Genomic DNA, 23,362 nt, shown 5'->3' with positions numbered 1-23,362 from the left:
CATGGCCGGATCCGCGGTCTGAGCTTGTGCTACGTCCTGCATCGGAGCCGCCACTGATTTCCCACCCTAACCCTCCCCATCTATTTTCAGGGTTTGCGGTCGGAGTCCGCACCTTTTGTGGGGGGGGGGTACTGTCACGCCCTGACCATAGAGAGCCCTCGGGGTCAGGTCGTGACTGGGTGGGTTTCTAGGTTTTGTGTTTCTATATTGGAGTGTGTGTATGGTTCCCAATTGGAGGCAGCTGAGAATCGTTACCTCTAATTGGGGATCATACTTAGTGTGTCCTTTTTCCCACCTGAGTGCCTATGTGTGCTACGTGTTTCACGATTGTTATATCTTTGTTGTTTTTGGAAGTTTCACTATTATTAAAATGTGGAACTCTACTCACGCTGCACCTTGGTCTAATTATTCATACGACGGTCGTGACAGGTCTACAATTTTTTCTGAGGTCTTGGCTGATTTCCTTTGATTTTCCCATGATGTCAAACAAAGAGGGACTGAGTTTGAAGGTAGGCCTTGAAGGTAGGTCTACATCCACAGGTATACTTCCAATTGACTCAAATTATGTCAATCAGCCTATCAGGAGCTTCTAAAGCCATGACATCATTTTCTGGAATTGTCCAAGCTGTTTAAAGGCACAGTCAACTTAGTGTATGTAAACTTCTGACCAACTGGAATTGTGATACAGTGAAATTGTCTGTAAACAATTGTCGGAAAAATTACTTATGTCATGCACAAAGTAGATGTCCTAACCGACTTGCCAAAGCTATAGTTTGTTAACCTCACTTGGGTAGGGGGCACTAGGCCACGATGTAAAGCGTGCCCAAAGTAAACTGCCTGTTTCTCAGGCCCAGAAGCTAGGATATGCATATAATTGTCACGACTCCCGCCAAAGTCAGTCCCTCTCCTTGTTCGGGCGGCGTTCGGCGGTCGACATCACCGGTCTTCTAGCCATCGCCGCTCCACCTTTTCATTTTCCATTTGTTTTGTCTTGTTTTCCCGCACACCTAGTTTACATCCCCTCATTACTTTACGTGTATATTATCCTCTGTTCCCCCATGTCTGTGTGTGGTATTGTTTGGTCGTTACGTGTGTGACGCTTAAGGCTGGTTTTGCGCCGGCTATTATTGTAACCCGTGGTTTTGTATTTTGTACCAGTTTGTGTAATTTGTGCGCTATCGCTTTTTCCTTGGGCCGGAGTGTTGTGACGCAGTTGTGTCCGGCTGTTTTTCCTATACCTGATTAAAGTGTGCCTGTTCACTCATCTCTGCACTCCTGCACCTGACTTCTTTCGACCAGTTGCGCACACGATGACAATAATTGGTAGATTTGGAAACACTCTAAAGTTTCCAAAACTGTTAAAATAATGTCTGAGTATAACAGAACTGATATGGCAGGCGAAACCTGAGAAAAATCCATCCAGGAAGTGGGATTTTTTTTATGTTTGTAGTTTTCCATTGACTGCCTATACAGATTCCTTAGGACTCAAATTGCACTTCCTATGGCTTCCACTAGATGTCAACAGTCTTTAGAAATAGTTTCAGGCTTGTTTTCTGAAAAATTAGGGAGTAAGACCACTCTGAATGAGTGGTCTGGGAAAGTCCCCAGAGCTGTTTCCTGTGCGCGACTGAGATCGCGCCTTTCTTGTTTTCCTTTTATTTAGACTAATATTATTGATTTATTATGACTAAAAACAACCTGAGGTTGATTATAAACATCGTTTGACATGTTTCTATGAACTTTACTGATACTTTTCAGATTTTTCGTCTGCCTGTTGTGACTGCCTTTAAGCCTGTGGATTACTGAACGAAACACGCCAACAAAACGGAGGTTTTTGGATATAAAGAGGGACTTTATCGAACAAAACGAACATTTATTGAGTAAATGGGAGTCTTGTGAGTGCAACCATATGAAGATCATCAAAGGTAAGTGATTAATTTTATCGCTATTTCTGACTTTTGTAACTGTTTGTAATGATTTGTCTACTGGGCGCTGTTCTCAGATAATCGTATGGTATGCTTTCGCCGTAAAACCTTTTTGAAATCTGACAGCGGTTGGATTAACAAGACGTTCATCTTTAAACCGATGTATAACACTTGTATGTTTTATGAATTTTTATAAGGAGTATTTCTGTTTTTGATATTGGTGCATTGCAATTTCACTGGATGTTGGCCAGGTGGGATGCTACCGTTACCGCTACCCTAGAGAAGTTAACAAGAAATTTGTGGAGTCGTTGAAAAATTAGTTTTAAAGACTCCAACATAAGTGTATGTAAACTTCCGACTTCAACTGTATATCCATAGTAAAATCGTCCTATATCGACATAACCTGAAAGGCCGCTCAGCAAGGAAGAAGCCACTGCTCCAAAACCGCCATAAAAAAGCCAGACTACGGTTTGCAAATGCACATGGGGACAAAGATTGTACTGGTCTGGTCTGATGGAACAAAAATAGAACTGTTTGGCCATGATGACCATTGTTATGTTTGGAGGAAAAAGTGGGACGCTTGCAAGCCGAGGAACACCATCCCAACCGTGAAGGACGGGGGTGGCAGCATCATGTTGTGGGGGTGCTTTGCTGCAGGAGGGACAGGTGCTGTCACGTTCTGACCTTAGTTCTTTTTTTATGTCTTTTATGTCAGGAGCTGCCGGAGTCGCCCTTCACTACGACGCAGCCGGAGTCTCCCGCCTGTCCGGCGCTGCCGGAGTCTCCCATCTATTCGGAGCCCGCTGCAAGGGTCCCCAGTCCGAGGTCGGCGGCGAGGGTCGCCGCTCCAAAGGCGCCACTTAAGCGGGCAAAGACTATGGTGGAGTGGGGTTCACGTCCCGCGCCAGAGCCGCCACCCCGAACAGACGCCCACCCAGACCCTCCCCTATAGGTTCAGGTTTTGCGGCCGGAGTCCGCACCTTTGGGGGGGTGGGTACTGTCACGTTCTGACCTTAGTTCCTTTTTTATGTCTTTGTGTTAGGTTGGTCAGGGCGTGAGTTGGGGTGGGTAGTCTATGTTCTTTTTTCTATGTTGTTATATTTCTATGTGTTTGGCCTAGTATGGTTCTCAATCAGAGGCAGGTGTTGTTCGTTGTCTCTGATTGAGAATCATACTTAGGTAGCCAGTTTTCCCCATTTTGGTTGTGGGTGTTTATTTTCTGTGTAGTGTCTGTTCACCTCGTAGATCTGTTTCGTTTTCTCATCGTTTGTTATTTTGTGTAGTGTTCAGTTTTTCTATAAAAATTATGACGAACACTTACCACGCTGCATATTGGTCTGATCCTTCATACTCCTCAGACGAAGAGGACGAGATTCGTTACAGGTGCACTTCACAAAATAGATGGCATCATGAGGCATGAAAATTATGTGCATATATTGAAGCAACATCTCAAGACATCAGTCAGGAAGTTAAAGCTTGGTTGCAAATGGGTCTTCCAAATTGGACAATGACCCCAAGCATACTTCCAAAGTTATGGCAAAATAGCTTAATGACAACAAAGTCAAGGTATTGGAGTGGCCATCACAAATCCCTAACCTCATCCTATAGAAAATTTGTGGGCAGAACTGAAAAAGTGTGTGCGAGCAAGGAGGCCTAAAAATACTAATTGAGTGTATGTAAACTTCTGACCCACTGAAATTGTGATGAAAGAAATAAAAGCTGAAATAAATCATTCTCTACTATTATTCTGACATTTCACATTCTTAAAATAAAGTGGTGATCCTAACTGACCTAAAACAGGGAAGTTGTACTTGGATTAAATGTTAGGAATTGTGAAAAACGGACTTTAAATGTATTTGGCTAAGGTGTATGTAAACTTCCGACTTCAACTGTGTATATATACACTGCTCAAAAAAATAAAGGGAACACTTAAACAACACAATGTAACTCCAAGTCAATCACACTGGTAGCGCCTCCATGCTCTGGAAACTATGCTGACAGACACAGCAAACCTTCTTGCCACAGCTCGCATTGATGTGCCATCCTGGATGAGCTGCACTACCTGAGCCACTTGTGTGGGTTGTAGACTCCGTCTCATGCTACCACTAGAGTGARAGCACCGCCAGCATTCAMAAGTGACCAAAACATCAGCCAGGAAGCATAGGAACTGAGAAGTGGTCTGTGGTCACCACCTGCAGAATCACTCCTTTATTGGGGGTGTCTTGCTAATTGCCTATCATTTCCACCTTTTGTCTATCCCATTTGCACAACAGCATGTGAAATGTATTGTCAATCAGTGTTGCTTCCTAAGTGGACAGTTTGATTTCACAGAAGTGTGATTGACTTGGAGTTACATTGTGTTGTTTAAGTGTTCCCTTTATTTTTTTGAGCAGTGTATATTTAAAAAAATAAAATAGATATATTTTCACATGCATACTCTCACTGACTCTTTCACACTCACATTCTGTTTAGTTATATGATTGTCACTTAAGAAAATCTTGCCTATATTCGGATCAACAGTTACAGCAGTTTAAGTAATCGCATCAATAACATTTTTGCACGCAACTTCTGTTTTGACCACTATATCAGCAAGTTAGACAAAAAGTTAGAGCCTATGGGATATTCAACTACTTTTCGGCAGGTAGCCTAGTGGTTAGAGCATTGAGCCAGTAACTGAAATGTTCCTGGATCGAATCCCTGAGCGGGCAAGGTAGAAATCTGTCGTTCTGCCCCTGAACAAGGCAGTTAACCCACTGTTCCCCAATAGGCTGTCATTGTAATAAGAATGTGTTCTTAACTGACTTGTCTGGTTAAATAAATAAAACAATTCTGCTATTCATTTATATTCACTACAGAACTTACGGTACAGCTGTTTTTGTAACTGCATTACCCCTCCTTTTCAAATTTTCTAAACAACTGCCGTTTTGACCATTAATGGAAGAAGTTAAAGAAAAAAGTTCAACGGTATGACATCTTTCCTTACTTCTCTGCTTGTCAAATCAAAAATCGGATTTGAAATCGAGCCTACCAATCTGTAACTAGAGCTGTTTTCGTAACCAATTAGGAATTGTGAAAAACAGATTGGTAGGTCTCTTTCTAGCTGCTGTAAATAATTTCAGAAGCAAGTAAATTCATTACTTTCCAAATCACTACCGTTTTGACCACTAACCCAACAAGTTAGACAAAAATATGTTTTAATCTTCCCCTACTTCTCTGCTTGTCAAATCCGAAAAGTTTTTTTTTTAATCGGGTCTGCTATTCTCTAGGAAGCGAGCAATTTAAGTAACCCCTCGCCTGCTCTCTTCTAAAAACAGCTCTCTGTGTCATTATTGAGATTCCAAAACGGAACCGTTGCTAGGATACTCACTGACACTGAGGGCCAAAATGATGAGGAGAGAGAAGACAGTGGCTACGTGAAATCATACAACTTTTTACCCAAATCAGCTAATAATTTCACCTTGCAACCACTTAGAGAAAAAGTTAAATCCTTAACAGCTTCGTCTACCTCTCTGCTACTGAAATCTGGCGTTTGGACAAAATGTTATATTCGGATCAAAAAAGACAATAAAAAGGAGTAGATGTGTCTTGGTTTTTTATTTATTTATTTTTGATTTCACCTTTATTTAACCAGGTAAGCAAGTTGAGAACAAGTTCTCATTTACAACTGCGACCTGGCCAAGATAAAGCAAAGCAGTGCGACACAAACAGCAACACAGAGTTACACATGGAATAAACAAGCGTACAGTCAATAACACAATAGAATAAAAGAAAGTCTATATACAGTGTGTGCAAATGGCTAATTGTCTAATTTTATTGCTGAGTATGAGGTCTTTCCCAATTCAGACATCAGTATCAACCTGTCTTTCAGTCAGAGGACTCCATGACCAAATCCTCTCTCCTGTCTTCCATCTGTTGAAAATCAAGGTAGAGATGAGTGACACATGTATTCGTGACACATGGTGTTATCTTGTCTGTAAATTCAGTTTATTGAGTCAAGTTCCTGTACATGCAAATGTATTTGGCGAATAAAGGTGATTCTGGTTCTGATATTACTAAACACTTGTGATGTCCTATCTTATTAGTAATCACATTTGTCCCTTCTGAGGTGTTTGCCAGTGCCAGTAGATCAGCTCCAGGCTCCTCTCATCACAAATACTGGTCATGAAGGAGCCTGACTTACAGATCTAACTCAGCTCCTATCACAGAGAACGAGAGCGAGAAAGACTGTCACCATACAGTCATGGAAGCCAACATAAAATACATGGTTGAACATAGCCAACCAGAGATTATGATTCACAGCTAATTCACAAGGGACATGTAGCAGCATGGCACTGATTGGTTGGCATTACTCACCCTGGCCCAAGAGTAGTCCATTACGGCACCATGGATGGGGGACATACAAGACACAAACACACACAGCTCTGATTACATTATCAATTGTGGTTATGTCCTCCATTACTCTGAAACGGGACTGGTGTCTGGCCACTGCATCCTTATCTGATGATCGTTATTTTTGCCCTAGAAAATACACAATAATGTTGTTGCTTGTTGGCATCTTTTTGGAGGTTAGCAGAAGCCCTAAACTGCTAGATAGCTAGTTGACTTGATTATTTAGCAGGGATCTTACAGTAGCTAGCCAGTTTGAGTTGAAATAATATTGAAAGCAAGCTAGCAACATGCATCAAACAAATCAGGTTTGCTTGTATATAAGCTTGCTAGCTAATGTTATGGTTCTTCGAATAACTTATAGGGGTTCTCCCACAGTTTCAACTTGAAGAACCTCTAAAGGATACTCCAGGTAACTTTTAGTTTAGAGTGTACTTTTAGACTTTTACTCAAGTAGTATTTTATTGGGTGAATTTCACTTTTACTTGAGTCATTTTCTATTTACGTATCTTTAATTTTACTCATGTATGACAATTGGTTGCACTGCCAGGTTTTCTGAGCAATCTTTCGAATTATTAGGACATGTAAACATTTCCAGCTGTGCATTTCTGTGCATGTGCTAGCACCAGCAACACGAGCTTCCCTCTTTTACGCGAGTGAAGTGAGTTCGGAAAAACCTGAGAGAATGCATCTTAGAAATAATGTTAAAACACAAACTTTATCGAAAAGGCTTCCCAAAAATAACATGGTCGCTGTGGTAGAACGTTTATTTTGATTGCCGATTTTCTGCATTTATCAGTCCCATCATCAGGTAAACCTGATTTCAGATGTGTCCATGTAAATAGGAATATTAGAAATCATTATTTGTGCAAATCATGTAAGCGTTTAAATCAAACTATTATATTCATCTGACAATTCACAATAATCATATTATTGTGTGCATGTAACCATACTCAATGATGTCAACTGCATTTGTAAGCAAAAGTCACAAGGGGGAGACATTGAGTTAGATTATACTCAGTCACATCCCTTTAAGGGAGATGCAGGCTATGAATCACAGGTGGCAGATGACGTGTCCCCCACACAATCAGTTATCCTAAACCTCTCATGTCATTAGCCCACATACAAACATTATCATGAGAGAAGGGAGTACAACACATTCCATGTATAGTGTTGTTATTATAACTACTGGGATTCTGCCACGGCTATTGCTCTTTTCTATCCATTTTATCACGTGTGGCAGTGGGTTGTAGACTAGGCTTTCTAAATGTAATCGTTTACAATTACTAGCTACCTGCCCTAAATTTGAATCAGTAACCTAACCTTTGGATTACCCAAACTCAGTAACGTACTCTTATTACTTTCTGCTTAAGAGGATGTCGAAGAATACAAAAACGATCCATCAAACGCATTTTATGTGTGATCATAGTGCTCTCTGACTTGTGGTCAGACTCACTCAGGTGGAGCAAACTTAAACTTGCGCCTTTTTCCATACTGAATTGAATGTCATTGAGAAAACAGAAATGCATCATAATGTATTTTTTTCCCGCAAACATCCTTGATGAATTTAAAAGTATTGCAAGATCTGTAATCTGATTACAATATTTTTGCTGGTAACATAACTGATTACATGGCTGCCAGTTGGAGACTTTTGCATTTTTTAAACACCTGAAACAGTTTTTTCCTGCAATCTGCATATGTAAGCATACCTCTTGAGCTGTTTGTATCCTCCTGACTCTTTTTTTAAGAGACTAAATATGATTATTTGCATCTCTGCTAAAATCTGGGTAAATTGAAAGGAATCTTATTCAGTACATTAATTATTGTTTGCTTTACTAAAGTCTACCAAACTTGCCAGCAGGCATGCCAGTCAGACAAGCTAGCTACACTAACTTGATTGATATCTTGAAATGAGATTGAGAGATTGGGAACCTATCTGGGCTAGCTAAAACCAACTTCATTAATTTTGCTAGGTGGCTATTATTACTACAGAGAAACAGCAACAAGATTTAAAAATAAATACATTGAACTGGACAAATCTGAGTGGGCACGTGCCCCCTATGGGCAATGACGCCTCTGATTACAGTTAAAGTTTTAGTGTAATTCAATTACATGTAACTGATTACATGTGATTACATGTAATCGGGTACACCCCAACCCTGATCATGTTATAGTGTTAGATGTTTACAGCAGCCCGGTTAGAAAACTGGAGCACAATGCATTAAAGACAACAGGGACCACACAAGATGTGTAGCCTACATGATGTGTATGAGGCATCCTGGGATATCTTGTTTGGTGCCATTTTTCTGTTTATGTGATGTGACTGAGTTTCAGTGTGATGAAATAGAACCCAAGATGGACCCAAAATGACATCCTCACACTATATAAAAAGGCTACTGTTCAAGAGTAAAGTAGGGCTACTGGAGGGATTCCTCTGATGATGCACTTGGTCAATAGCACAGAATAGTCTATGCAGAGACACATTAACCGAGCGTGGCACGCACTACCGCATCCAAGAGCACAGCAATTACATTTGCTCTGCATGGACGTGACATTTAACACTGACAGGTCTGGTATGATTCATATGTAATCACGCAATGTCTACCGGGCACCCCTAAGCTATTTAAATACCGTGAACCTCCCCCCATGTGCTCCATTGCTGCAGAAAAGCTGCATCCAGCCAGGGAAGAAGAGGCCAGCCGAAGACATTCCAATTCGCTTCTCAGTGTTGTTTCTACATCACTTTCACTAAACCTTCAAGGTGAGACATCAGATTTTGTGATCAAGTAATGGGAAGGGTCATTCCTACATACCATTTGGGGAGGAAAGTACCTATTTAATTTTTGGGGGGTATTCTAGCACTTTTAGTGGTCAAGCTCAGGCAGTCCTTAGCTGTGGTATATTGGCCATATAGCACATCCCGTGGGGCTTATTGCTTAATTATACCAGGCATTGTTGAATACTTGTTTCTGATTGGCTTGAAGGGCATTCTATTTCCCTATAATGCACGCTATATCAGCATGGTAGAATTCAATGGCTATAGTTCATTCTTACATGTTCTATTCAGCTGCTTTTGAAATCAAAAGTTGAATTGAAAACTTCATTGGCATTGTTGAATTAGATTCTCATAATAGAAAGCTAAGACTGATGGTTTGGTTATCTAAACTAGCAAATCTTTAAGGGATAATCAACGAGAGGCTATGGCGTTCTCTGGAGAATAATGCAACTCCGTGGAATTTTATTTCCACTTCACTAGAGTGTAGTGGAGAACACATTCCACATCGTTCATTACTCTCCAGAGAACGCATAGCCTCTCGTTGATTAACCCTTAAATAATTATAGGCAGATTGTTCACACATGGACCATGATATATTTCCACCATGTTAGGGACATATACATATTTCTGAAAGTGTTAACACATGTACGTATGTATCTAGATTTAGATTGTCCATTATTCTATCACATTCATTTGTTTTCTTCAAATAATTATAAAACAAAGATTAATGAGTAAAATGTGTGTTATTTTCAGAACCAGCGCTTTATTTGCACCCTGTTTTTCCAAATAAGATTCAATATCAAAAGAATGTTTAGTTGACCCCTTCTATCTCTGCAGGTTACCACAAAAATATACATAACATTTGATGGTATTGTTCAATTGTTATTTTTAAATACTGACCTAACAGGATGGAATTGAAGCACAACAGGGTATTAAGCAAAAAAACATGGTGGAACAACCAATAATGAATACAAGATCCTAACAGGGTGGACATTTGGAGCCTAAAATAGCTTGAATGCTGTTGTAGCCGTGTCATCAATTTAATGTCATATTCTCAACAGGCCCTTCACTATCGTTCTCCCCGAACCAGGAAGTATAAATAGCGCCCATGTCATGACACCATTGCCACCCCGTAATAGTTTGTGGTCAGTTAGGCAGGGCAACCGGAGGCAGGAGCAGAAGGGTGCGGGAGAGAGATAGGCATTGATATGGAGACCCAGTGTTGCTGTCGGTCAAATAGGAGATAAAGATGTTATGCTGGGCTGCAGAGTGGGATGATATAACTAACTAGCTGTTAGCAACCAATACATTTTTATATGATTTGAATATAATAAAAGGAAAGTAGTTTAGTTAAAATGCCATGTTACTAAAAAATGTGGGGAATGGGGATGACAAGATATATAGACAAGATAATAAAGCTCATGCTTTCATTTAAAAACGGTCATTTAATATTCACTTCATAGCTGCCTCTGAGCTGACAGAAACATTGGACAAATAATAAATAATAATCATCATTGATTGGATCTACAGTATATAGCACCTTTCTACCAACTAAGGTACTGAAAGTGCTTTACAAAATAAGGGGGAAACACCTCATCCACTAACAATGTGTGGATGCCAGAATCCTTACCACACATCAGCAAGCATGGTGGAGAGGTGAATGATATATACCAATTAATTCATTGTTTTGAGAGTTGACTCTTTGACCTTCTATTCATTCTTGCTCTCTGCGATGATGTACTAGGCAAAACAAATGGGATCAGGATACAGTATGTCTCTGACCCCGTCTCTCTCTGTCCCCTTTTGTCTTTGTCTCTCTGTCTTTCTATGGGTTTCTCTGGGTCTGTCTGTCTTTCAGATGACAACCAAGGAGAAGCTGATCACCCATGTGTTGGCTGGTGAGCCTGTTGGCTCCCGGAGCAAGGTGACCGTTGTTGGCGTCGGCATGGTTGGCATGGCCTCCGCAGTCAGCGTCCTGCTCAAGGTGAGACCGATGGAGGGGGTGGGGGGACCAACCTTACAAAAGAAGATTGCCGTTTTTAAACTGCAGTAAAAGTGCAGTAACTGTTGTCGACTGTGGTATTTTGGATGCAGTAATTGCAGAATAAGAGATTAGGGGAGTGGTGGAAGGAAAGGGTGTAAGACTTTTAGCCAGAGTGAAAGGGGTGTTAGGTGTTACAGTGTGAATTGTGGCGGCGGCGGCTGCAGGGGGGGGTAATAGGTAGTGGGAATGAGGGAGATAGAGGACAGAGGTAAGGGGTGTTTAGGTAAAGTGCATGAACATTTATGAACATAAGAAGTTAGACAGACATGACTAGGACACAATGTCTAAGGTCGTGTTCATTTGGCACCAAACAGAATAATACGTACTTAAACAGAGAGGGACTGCATGTACGTGTCCAATATGACATTGTTTTTACAAAAACTAAATCTGTTGGGTGCCCTAATGAACATGACCCAGGCCATTACCTCCATTGTTCTAACTGGTAAGAGAGAAGATTAGAGAAAATAACACAGGAATCTGTTCAAGGGCTCCAAGATCACTGGTCTAAAACCCAACCCCTCTGTAATTCAGTCTGGCTTTGTCTTATACACCACCAGCCAGAGAAAACAGGGTAAATGAAGTGAAGCTGATAAGTGAAGTATATTCTGTAAATGTTTGATGGATTCCAGTTCTCTCTACCTCAGGGAGTGTCAGAAACATTGAGAGCCGTTTTATACTCTAGCCCTCGATACACCTTGCATGAACATCCCACTGGGCACACACTGGTTGAATCAACATAAAAACTACATTGAACCGACGTGGAATAGACATTGATTGGATTGTGTCCAGTGGGATGTAGTTATCGTCATCCGCTCAAGATGATCCGCTCACTATCTGATCGAGATTTGTTGCGTCTACACATGGTATTAAAATGGTCTCTTATCTGCCCACTGCATCCGTATTGTGACCAAAATCCCTGGTCCCTCCCTGTATGCAAATGAATGTGACCTGTCTTGGACCTCCCATTATGACACAAGCTGTATAAATCGACAGAAAACAGCACACTTTTATAGTCAATCATTTTACACTCTCATCATTAAAAAATGTATAAAAGTGGGAGTAGATAAAAAGTGCAAAGAATAATGCATGAAAAGCAAATACTATGACTTTATTAAGGATTAAAGTGTCAAACTAAAAGTAGCCATGCTTACAGAAAGCAATGTGTCTTTACGTATCAGTTTGGACATATTCTACAATTTAGGGGAGAGGGTGGTAGTAGAGCATTTTTTTTAAATTCAGCATCAATCCATCAAGGGAAATATAGTATTATTTCAAACAAATAGATATACATATATTTTAGGATGTTGTGTATCCCTAGAAATAATAATTCATGTAAACATTACAGTTTTGAAAACATAATGGTCTTTTGGCACAACCTACTCCGGGTATGGGGTAAATAGGGTAAGTTAAGCTGCCTACACATTTCTGTGCTGAATGAAATATTACCACTACTTTGTAAAAACCATGTCTATCTTTATTTCCTAAACACAATTTAAAACAATCACAATTGTTTTTTGTATTTTAAGCATTTTAAGCATATTTTAAAACAGGCTTAACACCTTACAAATACTTTGTACTTTTTTAAAAGCTTAACATAGGCCATTATTGCAGTATTACTTTAGTGCCTTGTTGCAAACAGGATGCATGTTTTGGAATATTTTTTATTTTGTACAGGCTTCCTTTTTTTCACATATTCAATGGCTCCTTTTTCTTTACCTATCTACCAAAAGGTGCCCGAAAACCTCCATGGTCTTTGTGGTTGAATCTGTGTTTGAAATTAACTGCTCGACTGAGGCACCTTACAGATAATTGTATGGGTGGGGTACAGAGATGAGGTAGTAATTAAAAAATCACGTTAAACACTATAATTGCACACAGAGTCTTATTATGTGACTTGTTAAGCACATTTTTCTCCTGAACTTATTTAGGCTTGCCATAACAAAGCGATTGAATACGTATTGACTCAAGACATTTGATTTAGTTATTAATTTGTCAGAACAATTTGACATTATGGGCTATTGTGGTTAGGCCAGTAAGCAAAAATCTTAATTGAATCCATTTCAAATTCAGGCTGTAACACAACAAAATTTGAAAAAAGTAAAGAGGTACTATCTAAGATATACTATCTAAAGGCATTGTACCGCTTTATTCTTTTCATATCTGATATAGCAATTGAATTAGACTATTCACATTACCAAAAAAGTTGATCAAGCGCTCAGCAGCTTTCCCTCAATATTGCCACAGCACTGTCCAGAATGAACAACGGACGGATGTTGGGATGGTCACCCAATACCGCGTCCAGCTCTGACTAAAATGGCTATCGGGCACTCCCGTTCCCACTCCTGTTATTGCAGTCCTTGGCCTTTCTGTACAATGTTTTCAAATATTAGATTTTGCGCTGGCAATGGACATGGAATGGGGGAACCCTTTTTTTAATAAATCCAATGACGTGGTGACATTTGTTGTTGATTTCATGTTCAATTCACGTTAGTTGACAACTCAAGCAAATGTACACTGAACGAAAAATATAAATGTAACATGCAACAATTTCAAAGATTTTACTGCGTGACAGTTCATATAAGGAACTCAGTTAATTGAAATAAATTCATTAGGCCCTAATCTATGGATTTCACATGACTGGGAATACAGATATGCATCTTAAAAAATGGTAGGGGCTTGGACCAGAAAACCAGTATCTGGTGTGAACACCATTTGCCTCATGCAACGTGACACATCTCCTTCACATAGAGTTGATCAGGCTGTTGATTGTGGCCTGTGGAATGTTGTCCCACTCCTCCTCAATCGCTGTACAAAGTTGCTGGATATTGGCGGGAACACGCTGTCGTACACGTCGATCCAGAGCATCCCAAACATGCTTAATGGGTGACATGTCTGGCGAGTATGCAGGCCATGGGTGAACTGGTACATTTCCAGCTTCAAGGAATTGTGTACAGATCTTTGAGACATGGGGCCGTGCATTATCATGCTGAAAGATGAGGAGATGGCGGCGGATGAACGGCACGACAATGGGCCTCAGGATCTCGCCACGCTATCGCTGAGCATTCCAATTGCCATCAATAAAATGCAATTGTGTTTATTGTCTGTAGCTTATACCTGGCCATACCATAACCCCACTGCCACCATGGGGCACTCTGTTCACAACTTTGACATCAGCAAACCGCTCGCTAACACATCTGCCATCGGCCTGGTTCAGTTGAAACCGGGATTCATCTGTGAAGAGCACACTTCTCCAGCGTGCCAGTGGCCATCGAAGGTGAACATTTGCCCACTGAAGTCGGTCACAATGCCGAACTGCAGGCAGGTCAAGACCCTGGTGAGGACAATCTTCGGTTGTGCAAACCCACAGTTTCATCAGCTGTCCGGGTGGCTGGTCTCAGACGATCCCGAAGGTGAAGAAGCCGGATGTGGAGGTGCTGGGCTGGCGTCGTTACACATGATCTGTGGTTTTGAGGCTGGTTGGACGTACGATGGTAGAGAAATTAACATTCACTTATCTGGCAACAGCTCTGGTGGACATTCCTGCGGTCACCATGCCAATTGCACGCTCCTTCAAAACTTGAGACATCTCTGGCGTGTGACAAAACTGCACATTTTAGAGTAACCTTTTATTGTCCCCAGCACAAGGTGCACCTGTGTAATGATCATGCTGTTTAATTAGCTTCTTAATATGCCACACCTGTCAGGTGGATGGATTATCTTGGCAAAGGAAAAATGCTCACTAACAGGAATGTAAAGAAATGTGTGCAAAAAATTAAGAGAAATAAGCCTTTTGTGCATATGGAACATTTCTGGGATCTTTTATTTCACTCATGAAACATGGGAACAACACTTTATATTTATATTTTTGTAAATCCAAACTAGACATTGAACTGAAGTCTGTGCCCAGTGGGTTGGTTTTTAATGAAGACTAACGTCTTAATTCTGGAGAAATTGTAGAGATTGTAGAGATATCCTATATCTACTTTCCTCCGACATATTGGTGCGTCTGGCTTCCGGGTTCAGCGAGCATTGTGTCAAGAAGCAGTGCGGCTTGGCAGGGTCATGTTTCAGAGGACGCACGGCTCTCGACCTTCGACCTTCGTACGGGAGTTGTAGCGATGGAACAAGACTGTAACTTCCTTTTGGATATCACGAAATTGGGGAGAAAAAGGGGGTAAACATGAAAAAAAAGACCTATAAAGTTATAAACAAGGCTCCTGACTATTGCGTCCCAAATGACACCTATTCCCTATTGTACTACCTTTGACCAGAACCCTATGGGCCATTTTCTGTTTCCTCACTGGCATAGGTTGTGTCCCAAAACATTAGGAACAACTAGTCTTTCCATGACATACTGTCGATTGACCAGATGAATCCAGGTGAAAGCTATGATCTCTTATTGGTGTCACTTGTTAAATCCACTTCAATCAGTATAGATGAAGGGGAAGAGACAGGTTAAAGAATTATTTTTAAGCCACTCAGATGGTGAATGGGCAAGATTAAAGATTTAAGTGCCTTTGAACGGGTTATGGTAGTAGGTGCTAGGCACACCGGTTTGAGTGTGTTCAAGAACTGCAATGCTGCTGGGTTTTTCATGCTCAACAGTTTTTCCCATGTGTATCAAGAATGATCCACCACACAAAGGACATCCAGCCAACTTGACACAACTGTGGGAAGCATTGGATTCAACATTGTCACCTTGTTGAGTCCATGCTCCGACGAATTAAGGCTGTTCTGTGGGAAAAAGAGGGTGCAACTTGATATTCGGAGTGTGTTCCTAATATTTTGTACACACAATGTATTGTCATACACCCTGTGGGCCCTGGTCAACAGTAGTACACTATATAGGGAATAGAGTGCCATTAGGGATGCAAACTAAGCCAGTGAGGAAACAAAGGCTTACAGGAAATAGACCTCTGCTGAGAGCTGTGCATGTCAAGTCTGCCGAGGTGATCTGAGTGGAGTGAGCCGGAGGTAACTGGTGGGCTGCCACTGTGTTTTTTCCAGGGCTTGTGTTATAACCAATCAGTAGAAGTTTGTTTTATCCAGTTGTTCAATAGGCCTATTTGGTGTCAATAAGACAATGGACTGGAGGGAAGTGGTTTTAGGCCTCTAAGTGTGAGATGGGCCTGGTCAGTTGTCAAAATAAAACACAGCGAAAATGCATTTTAGACATAACTACTTTTTATATAGGTTATATTGTTAAACACTACAAAGTGTACTACTAAATAATGATCACCATTAAATGTCTTAGTAAAATGGAGCAGGGACAGTTTCCCTGGACACAAATAATGCATCGTCCGGGACTAAAAAGCAGTTTCAACTGTGAAATGCCAAGATTTATGCCAAGATTTTGCCCTAATTTGTGCCCGGGAAACCAGCCCCTTATGTACAGTATAGCCATATACTTTTCTACATGGAGTATATTCCTGAACCATAATATTCCTTATTTGCATGTGTTGACCAGGACCTGTGCGATGAGCTGTGCCTGATTGACGTGATGGAAGATAAACTGAAGGGTGAGGTCATGGACCTGCAGCACGGCAGCCTCTTCTGCAAGACTCACAAGATCGTGGGCGACAAGGGTGAGTGAAGAGTCATACACTTATGCACACACACTCTGAAACACACATACGCACAAACGAGTTGTGCACACACACACACAAACATTCACATGCACGCACAAGTTGAGCAGACACACAAAGGCACACACATACATATTTGTTGCGGGGGTGCTTCGGAAACACTAGGTTGCATTTGTGTGTGTGTTTAACGTGCATCTTTTATCTCACTCAAGACTACAGTACGACTGCCCACTCTAAGGTGGTGGTGGTCACAGCCGGTGCTCGTCAGCAAGAGGGTGAGAGCCGTCTGAACCTGGTGAAGCGCAACGTCGACATCTTCAAATTCATTATCCCCCAGATCGTCAAGTACAGCCCCAACGCCATCCTGCTGGTCGTCTCCAATCCTGGTACGAGAGAAGAGAGAGAGAAGAGAGAGAGAAGAGAGAGAGAGAAGAGAGAGAGAGAAGAGAGAGAGAGAGAGAGAGAGAGAGAGAGAGAAGAGAGAGAGAGAGAGAGGAGAGAGAGAGAGAGAGAGAGAGAGAGAGAGAGAGAGAGAGAGAGAGAGGAGAGAGAGAGAGAGAGAGAGAGAGGAGAGAGAGAGAGAAGAGAGAGGAGAGAGGAGAGCGAGAGAGAGAGAGAGAGAGAGAGAGAGAGAGAGAGAGAGAGAGAGAGAGAGAGAGAGAGAGAGAGAGCAATACATAGAAAAGTGGAAGTGAAGGTAATTCGGTTCAACATCGTCTAGTGACTTGATCATTACTCTAGCATTATGATAAGTCATTCATAGGTTTGAATAATGTTAGTCCTGGGCTGGAACAAAAGCCTGCTCATCCTGTAGCTTTCCATGATCAGGGGCAGGTTACATTAACAACTCCACGGTCCTATTGCTGACAACTCCTATAAAATGTGTCACCCCTTCACCCCTCTCTTTTGGTCCCCACTGTATGACCAGTCTGCAAAGTCAATATAGGCTATACAGTGAACATTTCTACAAAGATAAAATATAATTTAAAGTTAGGCATAATGTTAGTGGTATGGTTAAGGATAGGGTAAAGGTTAGGGTTTGTTTTGTTTTGTTAACTCAGATTGTGCTAATATTTGTCACCCCCCTTCTTCCCCCATCTCAGTTGACATCCTAACCTACGTGGCTTGGAAGCTGAGTGGTTTCCCCCGTCACCGCGTCATCGGTTCCGGCACCAACCTGGACTCTGGTCGTTTCCGTCACCTGATGGGCGAGAAGCTACACCTTCACCCATCCAGCTGTCACGGCTGGATCATTGGAGAGCACGGAGACTCCAGCGGTATGTAGGCTATGGCTTCAAATACACTCCACACCGGAACCTGTCTGTCTGATTACAATATTGTGGAAGACCTTCACGTACATTGGTACTGTGTCTATGACAGACTGACTGGATGCCTGTCTCTTCTCTTTCTCCCAGTGCCTGTATGGAGCGGTGTGAATGTTGCCGGTGTTTCCCTGAAGGGCCTGAACCCAGACATGGGCACAGACGCAGACAAGGAGGACTGGAAGCACGTCCACAAGATGGTGGTCGACGGGTGAGTCTTATAAACACACATCGCTATATGTTCAACTTTATCTTTATTTATCTAGGGTCATGTTAATCAGAGCTCAACCTTTTAAAAAATGTTTGCAATGGGAAACGCGTTACTTAGTACAGATAGTATTAATTTAGTACTCACTCCTTTTCGGCTCGTTTTCTTCCGTTTCATGCCTAATGAACACAATGGTTTTAATTTAAAACAAATATTTAACCAGGTAAGTCAGTTAAGAACAAATTCTTATTTACAATGACGGTCTACCCCGGCCAAACCCGGGTCAATTGTGCGCCGCCCTATGGCACTCCCAATCACGGTCAGATGTGATTCAGCCTGGATTCGAACCAGAGACCATAGTCACCTCTTACACCGAGATGCAGTACCTTAGACCGCTGCACCACTCGGGAGCCCTAATGGTTAGGTAAAGCAGAGCTCAGAGACCACTGTAGCACATGAATACACAGTCGTGGACAAAAGTTTTGAGAATGACACAAATATTAATTTTCACAAAGTTTGCTGCTTCAGTATCTTTAGATATTTTTGTCAGATGTTACTATGGAATACTGAAGTATAATTACAAGCATTTCATAAGTGTTAAAGGCTTGTATTGAAAATGACATGAAGTTGATGCAAAGAGTAAATATAGACCTCTGCAATCCGCCCTGCTGTCAATTAACTTCTGGGCCACATCCTGACTGATAGCAGCCCATTCTTGCATAATCAATGCTTGGAGTTTGTCAGAATTTGCGGGGTTTTGTTTGTCCACCCGCCTCTTGAGGATTGACCACAAGTTCTCAATGGGATTAAGGTCTGGGGAGTTTCCTGGCCATGCACCCAAAATATCGATGTTTTGTTCCCCGAGCCACTTAGTTATCACTTTTGCCTTATGGCAAGGTGCTCCATCATGCTGGAAAAGGCATTGTTCRTCACCAAACTGTTCCTGGATGGTTGGGAGAAGTTGCTCTCGGAGGATGTGTTGGTACCATTCTTTATTCATCGCTGTGTTCTTAGGCAAAATTGTGAGTGAGCCTACTCCCTTGGCTGAGAAGCAACCCCACACATGAATGGTCTCAGGATGCTTTACTGTTGGCATGACACAGGACTGATGGTAGCGCTCACCTTTTCTTCTCCGGACAAGCTTTTTTCTTGATGCCCCAAACAATCGGAAAGGGATTCATCAGAGAAAATGACTTTACCCCAGTCCTCAGCAGTCCAATCCCTCTACCTTTTGCAGACTATCAGTCTGTCCCTGATGTTTTTCCTGGAGAGAATTGGCTTCTTTGCTGCCCTTCTTGACACCAGGCCATCCTCCAAAAGTCTTTGCCTCACTGTGCATGCAGATCACACCTGTCTGCTGCCATTCCTGAGTAGGCTCTGTACTGGTGGTGCCCCGATCCCACAGCTGAATCAACTTTAGGAGACGGTCCTGGCGCTTGCTGGACTTTCTTGGGCGCCCTGAAGCCTTCTTCACAACAATTGAACCGCTCTCCTTGAAGTTCTTGATGATCCGATAAATGGTTGATTTTGGTGCAATCTTACTGGCAGCAATATCCTTGCCTGTGAAGCCCTTTTTGTGCAAGGCAATGATGACGGCACATGTTTCCTTGCAGGTAACCATGGTTGACAGAGGAAGAACAATGATGCCAAGCACCACCCTCCTTTTGAAGCTTCCAGTCTGTTATTCAAACTCAATCAGCATGATGGGCCTCCTGGCCGCGGCCGGCTGCGACAGAGCCTGGGCTCGAACCCAGAATCTCTGGTGGCACAGCTACTACTGCGATGCAGTGCCTTAGACCACTGCGCCACCCAGGAGGCCTAAGCACTGATAATTAACCCTTTCTCCTATGCTGAGTCTCCTCCTACACATCTGAACAGCCAATGCATCTCTGTTGCTAGACATAACCTTAGTGATATCTGTTCTTCCTCACTTCATCTGACCTGACCTCTGCACCTAAGTCCTCACTCCTCCCCAACTCACGGCTGTCATGGTGACTGGTACCAGACTGTGTCTCTTCTCCTCCCAGAAGCTCCCTCCAATAGGATCCCTGATGGCGAACAAAAACATATCCTGACATAATGTAAACGTTATACATTAACCTCTCTCCCTCAGTCACATGAATAAGTATATTTAATATTCTCAGAACCCAACAGTATCAAGAATGGTCCACCACCCAAAGGACATCCAGCCAACTTGACACAACTGTGGGTGGGAAGCATTGGTGTCAACATGGGCCAGCATCCCTGTGTAAAATGCTTTCGACACCTTGTAGAGTCCATGCCCCGACCAATTCAGGCTGTTTTGAAGGCAAAAGAAGGCGGGTGCAACTCAATATTAGGAAAGTGTTCCTAATGTTTGCTATACTTAGTGTATATTTTCCACTAATGGGTTTTAGCATTTACAACAGGAAAAACTACCCATTTTTCCCCAAAAATTTGACGGTTGTTTTAAATGTTTTATGAACGTTATACCTATCTTATAGGTTAAAGAGGTGTGTACAAAGGTGTTATGTTAGAGGTGTAGGTTAAAGGTGTGTGTATAAAGGTGTTATGAAGGTTACACATATGTTATATATATATATATATATAGGTTATATAGATGTGTTTAAAGGTATTTGTATGTTTAATATACACTATATATACAAAAGTATGTGGACTCCCCTTCAAATTAGTGGATTCGACTATTTCAGCCACACCTGTTGCTGACAGGTGTATGAAATCGAGCACACAGCCATGCAATCTCCATAGACAAACAGTGGTAGCATAATGGCCTTAGTGACTTTCAATGTGGAACTGTCATAGGATGCCACCTTTCCAACAAGTCAGTTCTTCAAATTTCTGCCCCGCTAGAGCTGCCACGATCAACTGTAAGTGCTGTTATTGTGAAGTGGAAACATCTAGGAGCAACATGGCTCAGCCAGGGCTGAAGTTCGTAGTGCGTAAAAAATGTTCTGTCCCTGGTTGAAACACTTACTACCGAGTTCCAAACTGCCTCTGGAAGCAAAGTCAAGACAAGAACTGTCTGACAAGAACTGAGAACAACAGACAAATCTGGGTTTGGCAGATGCCAGGAGAATGCTACCTGCCCGAATGCATAGTGCCAACTGCAAAGTTTGGTGGAGGAATAATGGTCTGGAGCCTGTTTTCATGGTTCGGGCTAGGCCCCTTAGTTTCATTGAAGGGAAATGTTAATGCTATACAGCATACAACGACATTCTAGACAATTATGTGCTTCCAACTTTGTGGCAACAGTTTGGGGAAGGCCGCCGTGCACAAAGTGAGGTCCATACAGCAATGGTTTGTCGAGATCGGTGTTGAAGAACTTGACTAGCCTGCAGAGAGCCCTGACCTCAACCCCATCAAACACCTTTGGGATGAACTGGAACGCCGACTGTGAGCCAGGCGTAATCACCCAACATCAGTGCTCGACATCACTAATGCTCTTGTGGCTGAATGGAAGCAAGTCCCCGCAGCAATGTTCCGACATCTAGTGGAAAGCCTTCCTAGAAGAGTGGAGGCTTTTATAGCAGCAAAGGGAGGACCAACTCCATATTAATGACCATGATTTTGGAATGAAATGTTCGACGAGCAGGTGTCCACATACTTCTGGTCATGTAGTGTATGTTTGTATCTTGGATGTTCCCCTTTAACTCCTCTCCTCGTTTCACTCTATGTCATATAGTGCCTACGAGGTCATCAAGCTGAAGGGTTACACCTCCTGGGCTATCGGCCTGTCCGTCGCTGACCTGGTTGAGAGCATCCTGAAGAACCTCCACAAAGTCCACCCCGTGTCCACCATGGTCAAGGTAAGAAGACCATATGCTGGGAGTCCATCTGCCATAATGGGACAGATGCAATGTTGCGTCCTCTATCATTGTCTGTGGTTGTAGACTAGGAGTAAAGTCTTTCTTTGAATTTTTTTTTTATAGTCTCAAACCGACATGCAATCTATATGCCAAAGCATATACTGTAACCAATGCTTGTTAAGACTAAAGATGTAAGGATTAAGTTGGCACACACATGCTAATTACGCTCCCCCCCCCCCCCCCCCCCCCCCCCCCCCCCCCCCCCCCCCCCCCCCCCCCCCCCCCCCACACATACACACGCCTACCTCTCATTACACACATACCCCTCCCACCCAAACCAACACTCCAGCTGTTTCGCCCCTAACCAGTTTCTCTCTTTGCCTCCATCCAGGGAATGTACGGTGTGAAGGAGGAGGTGTTTCTCAGCGTGCCCTGCGTGCTGGGAAACAGCGGTCTGACCGACATCATCCACATGACTCTGAAGCCCGAGGAGGAGAAGCAGCTGAACAACAGCGCCGAGACCCTATGGGGCGTACAGAAAGAGCTCACCTTGTAAAGAGTCCTGTGTGCCCGTCTGTAACATCCTCAACCCCCAATCCCACCTTCTGTATACCCGTCCTTGTTCTCCCCTATATTCTTACTATTGATGGTACAAATGAAGCCTTTTAGGCAGAAAGTAAGACTAGGACCAGGTCTGAAGAAAGGCAGTGGGTTTGAACACACTGCCAATTGCACTGTACCTGCTGTTTGTATGTCAATAACAAAAAGCGTTATAAACAGAGAACTTATTGGAATCGTCTGGGCGCTCACATAAAAAAATTAATCTGATGGCACTTTCCAATGTTGTGTTTTGGGTTGAAACCTGACCTGTAAGTAACTGATGGTGACAATCCTGCTCGTCGCCAGTGTTCTGTGCACCCTAAATTGACTGCTCAGTTTTCTCACCGTTAATGATGATTTCTTAAAATCGGTCTCTGAAGCTTCAGTGGCCCAAACTCCGCTGCGATGGTACTGCGATAAAGGCCTATATAGTTATTATGAGCTGAACTGGAACTACGGCGCTGTACTGTGCTTGTCAAGGCAGCTGGATGTACATATGATCCGATTTTCTTCACCACCAACCAAATAAAACTACCAGGATGAAACAAGCCTCTCTTTTGTCACTCTCTGTGTCCGTGCACGTGTGAGCTACACCATGCCTGTATGGGAGTTTTGTGTTTACATGTTAGAATTGCAGCTGATTCAACTGATTCTTCTAGGCAGAGTTGCAAAGAAAAGGCCATATCTCAGACTGGCCAATAAAAATAAAA

At 42.4% G+C, this 23,362-nt stretch overlaps 1 protein-coding gene across 1 annotated transcript; it reads left to right on the top strand.

Moving 5' to 3' along the window:
* The first annotated feature begins 8,966 nt into the window (after window positions 1-8,966).
* Window positions 8,967-23,200, top strand: LOC111952846 (L-lactate dehydrogenase A chain). Its single transcript, XM_023971790.2, has 8 exons — window positions 8,967-9,072; window positions 10,946-11,071; window positions 16,599-16,716; window positions 16,929-17,102; window positions 17,820-17,993; window positions 18,132-18,249; window positions 21,929-22,052; window positions 22,444-23,200. The coding sequence occupies exons 2-8, from the start codon at window positions 10,946-10,948 to the stop codon at window positions 22,606-22,608; spliced, it is 999 nt and encodes a 332-aa protein (XP_023827558.1). The 5' UTR covers window positions 8,967-9,072; the 3' UTR covers window positions 22,609-23,200.
* The last annotated feature ends 162 nt before the right edge of the window (window positions 23,201-23,362 follow it).

The sequence above is a fragment of the Salvelinus sp. IW2-2015 genome, linkage group LG26 (assembly GCF_002910315.2).
Source record: "Salvelinus sp. IW2-2015 linkage group LG26, ASM291031v2, whole genome shotgun sequence".
NCBI classification, from domain to species: Eukaryota; Metazoa; Chordata; class Actinopteri; order Salmoniformes; family Salmonidae; genus Salvelinus; species Salvelinus sp. IW2-2015.
This window is presented reverse-complemented; position numbering and strand designations above follow the sequence as displayed.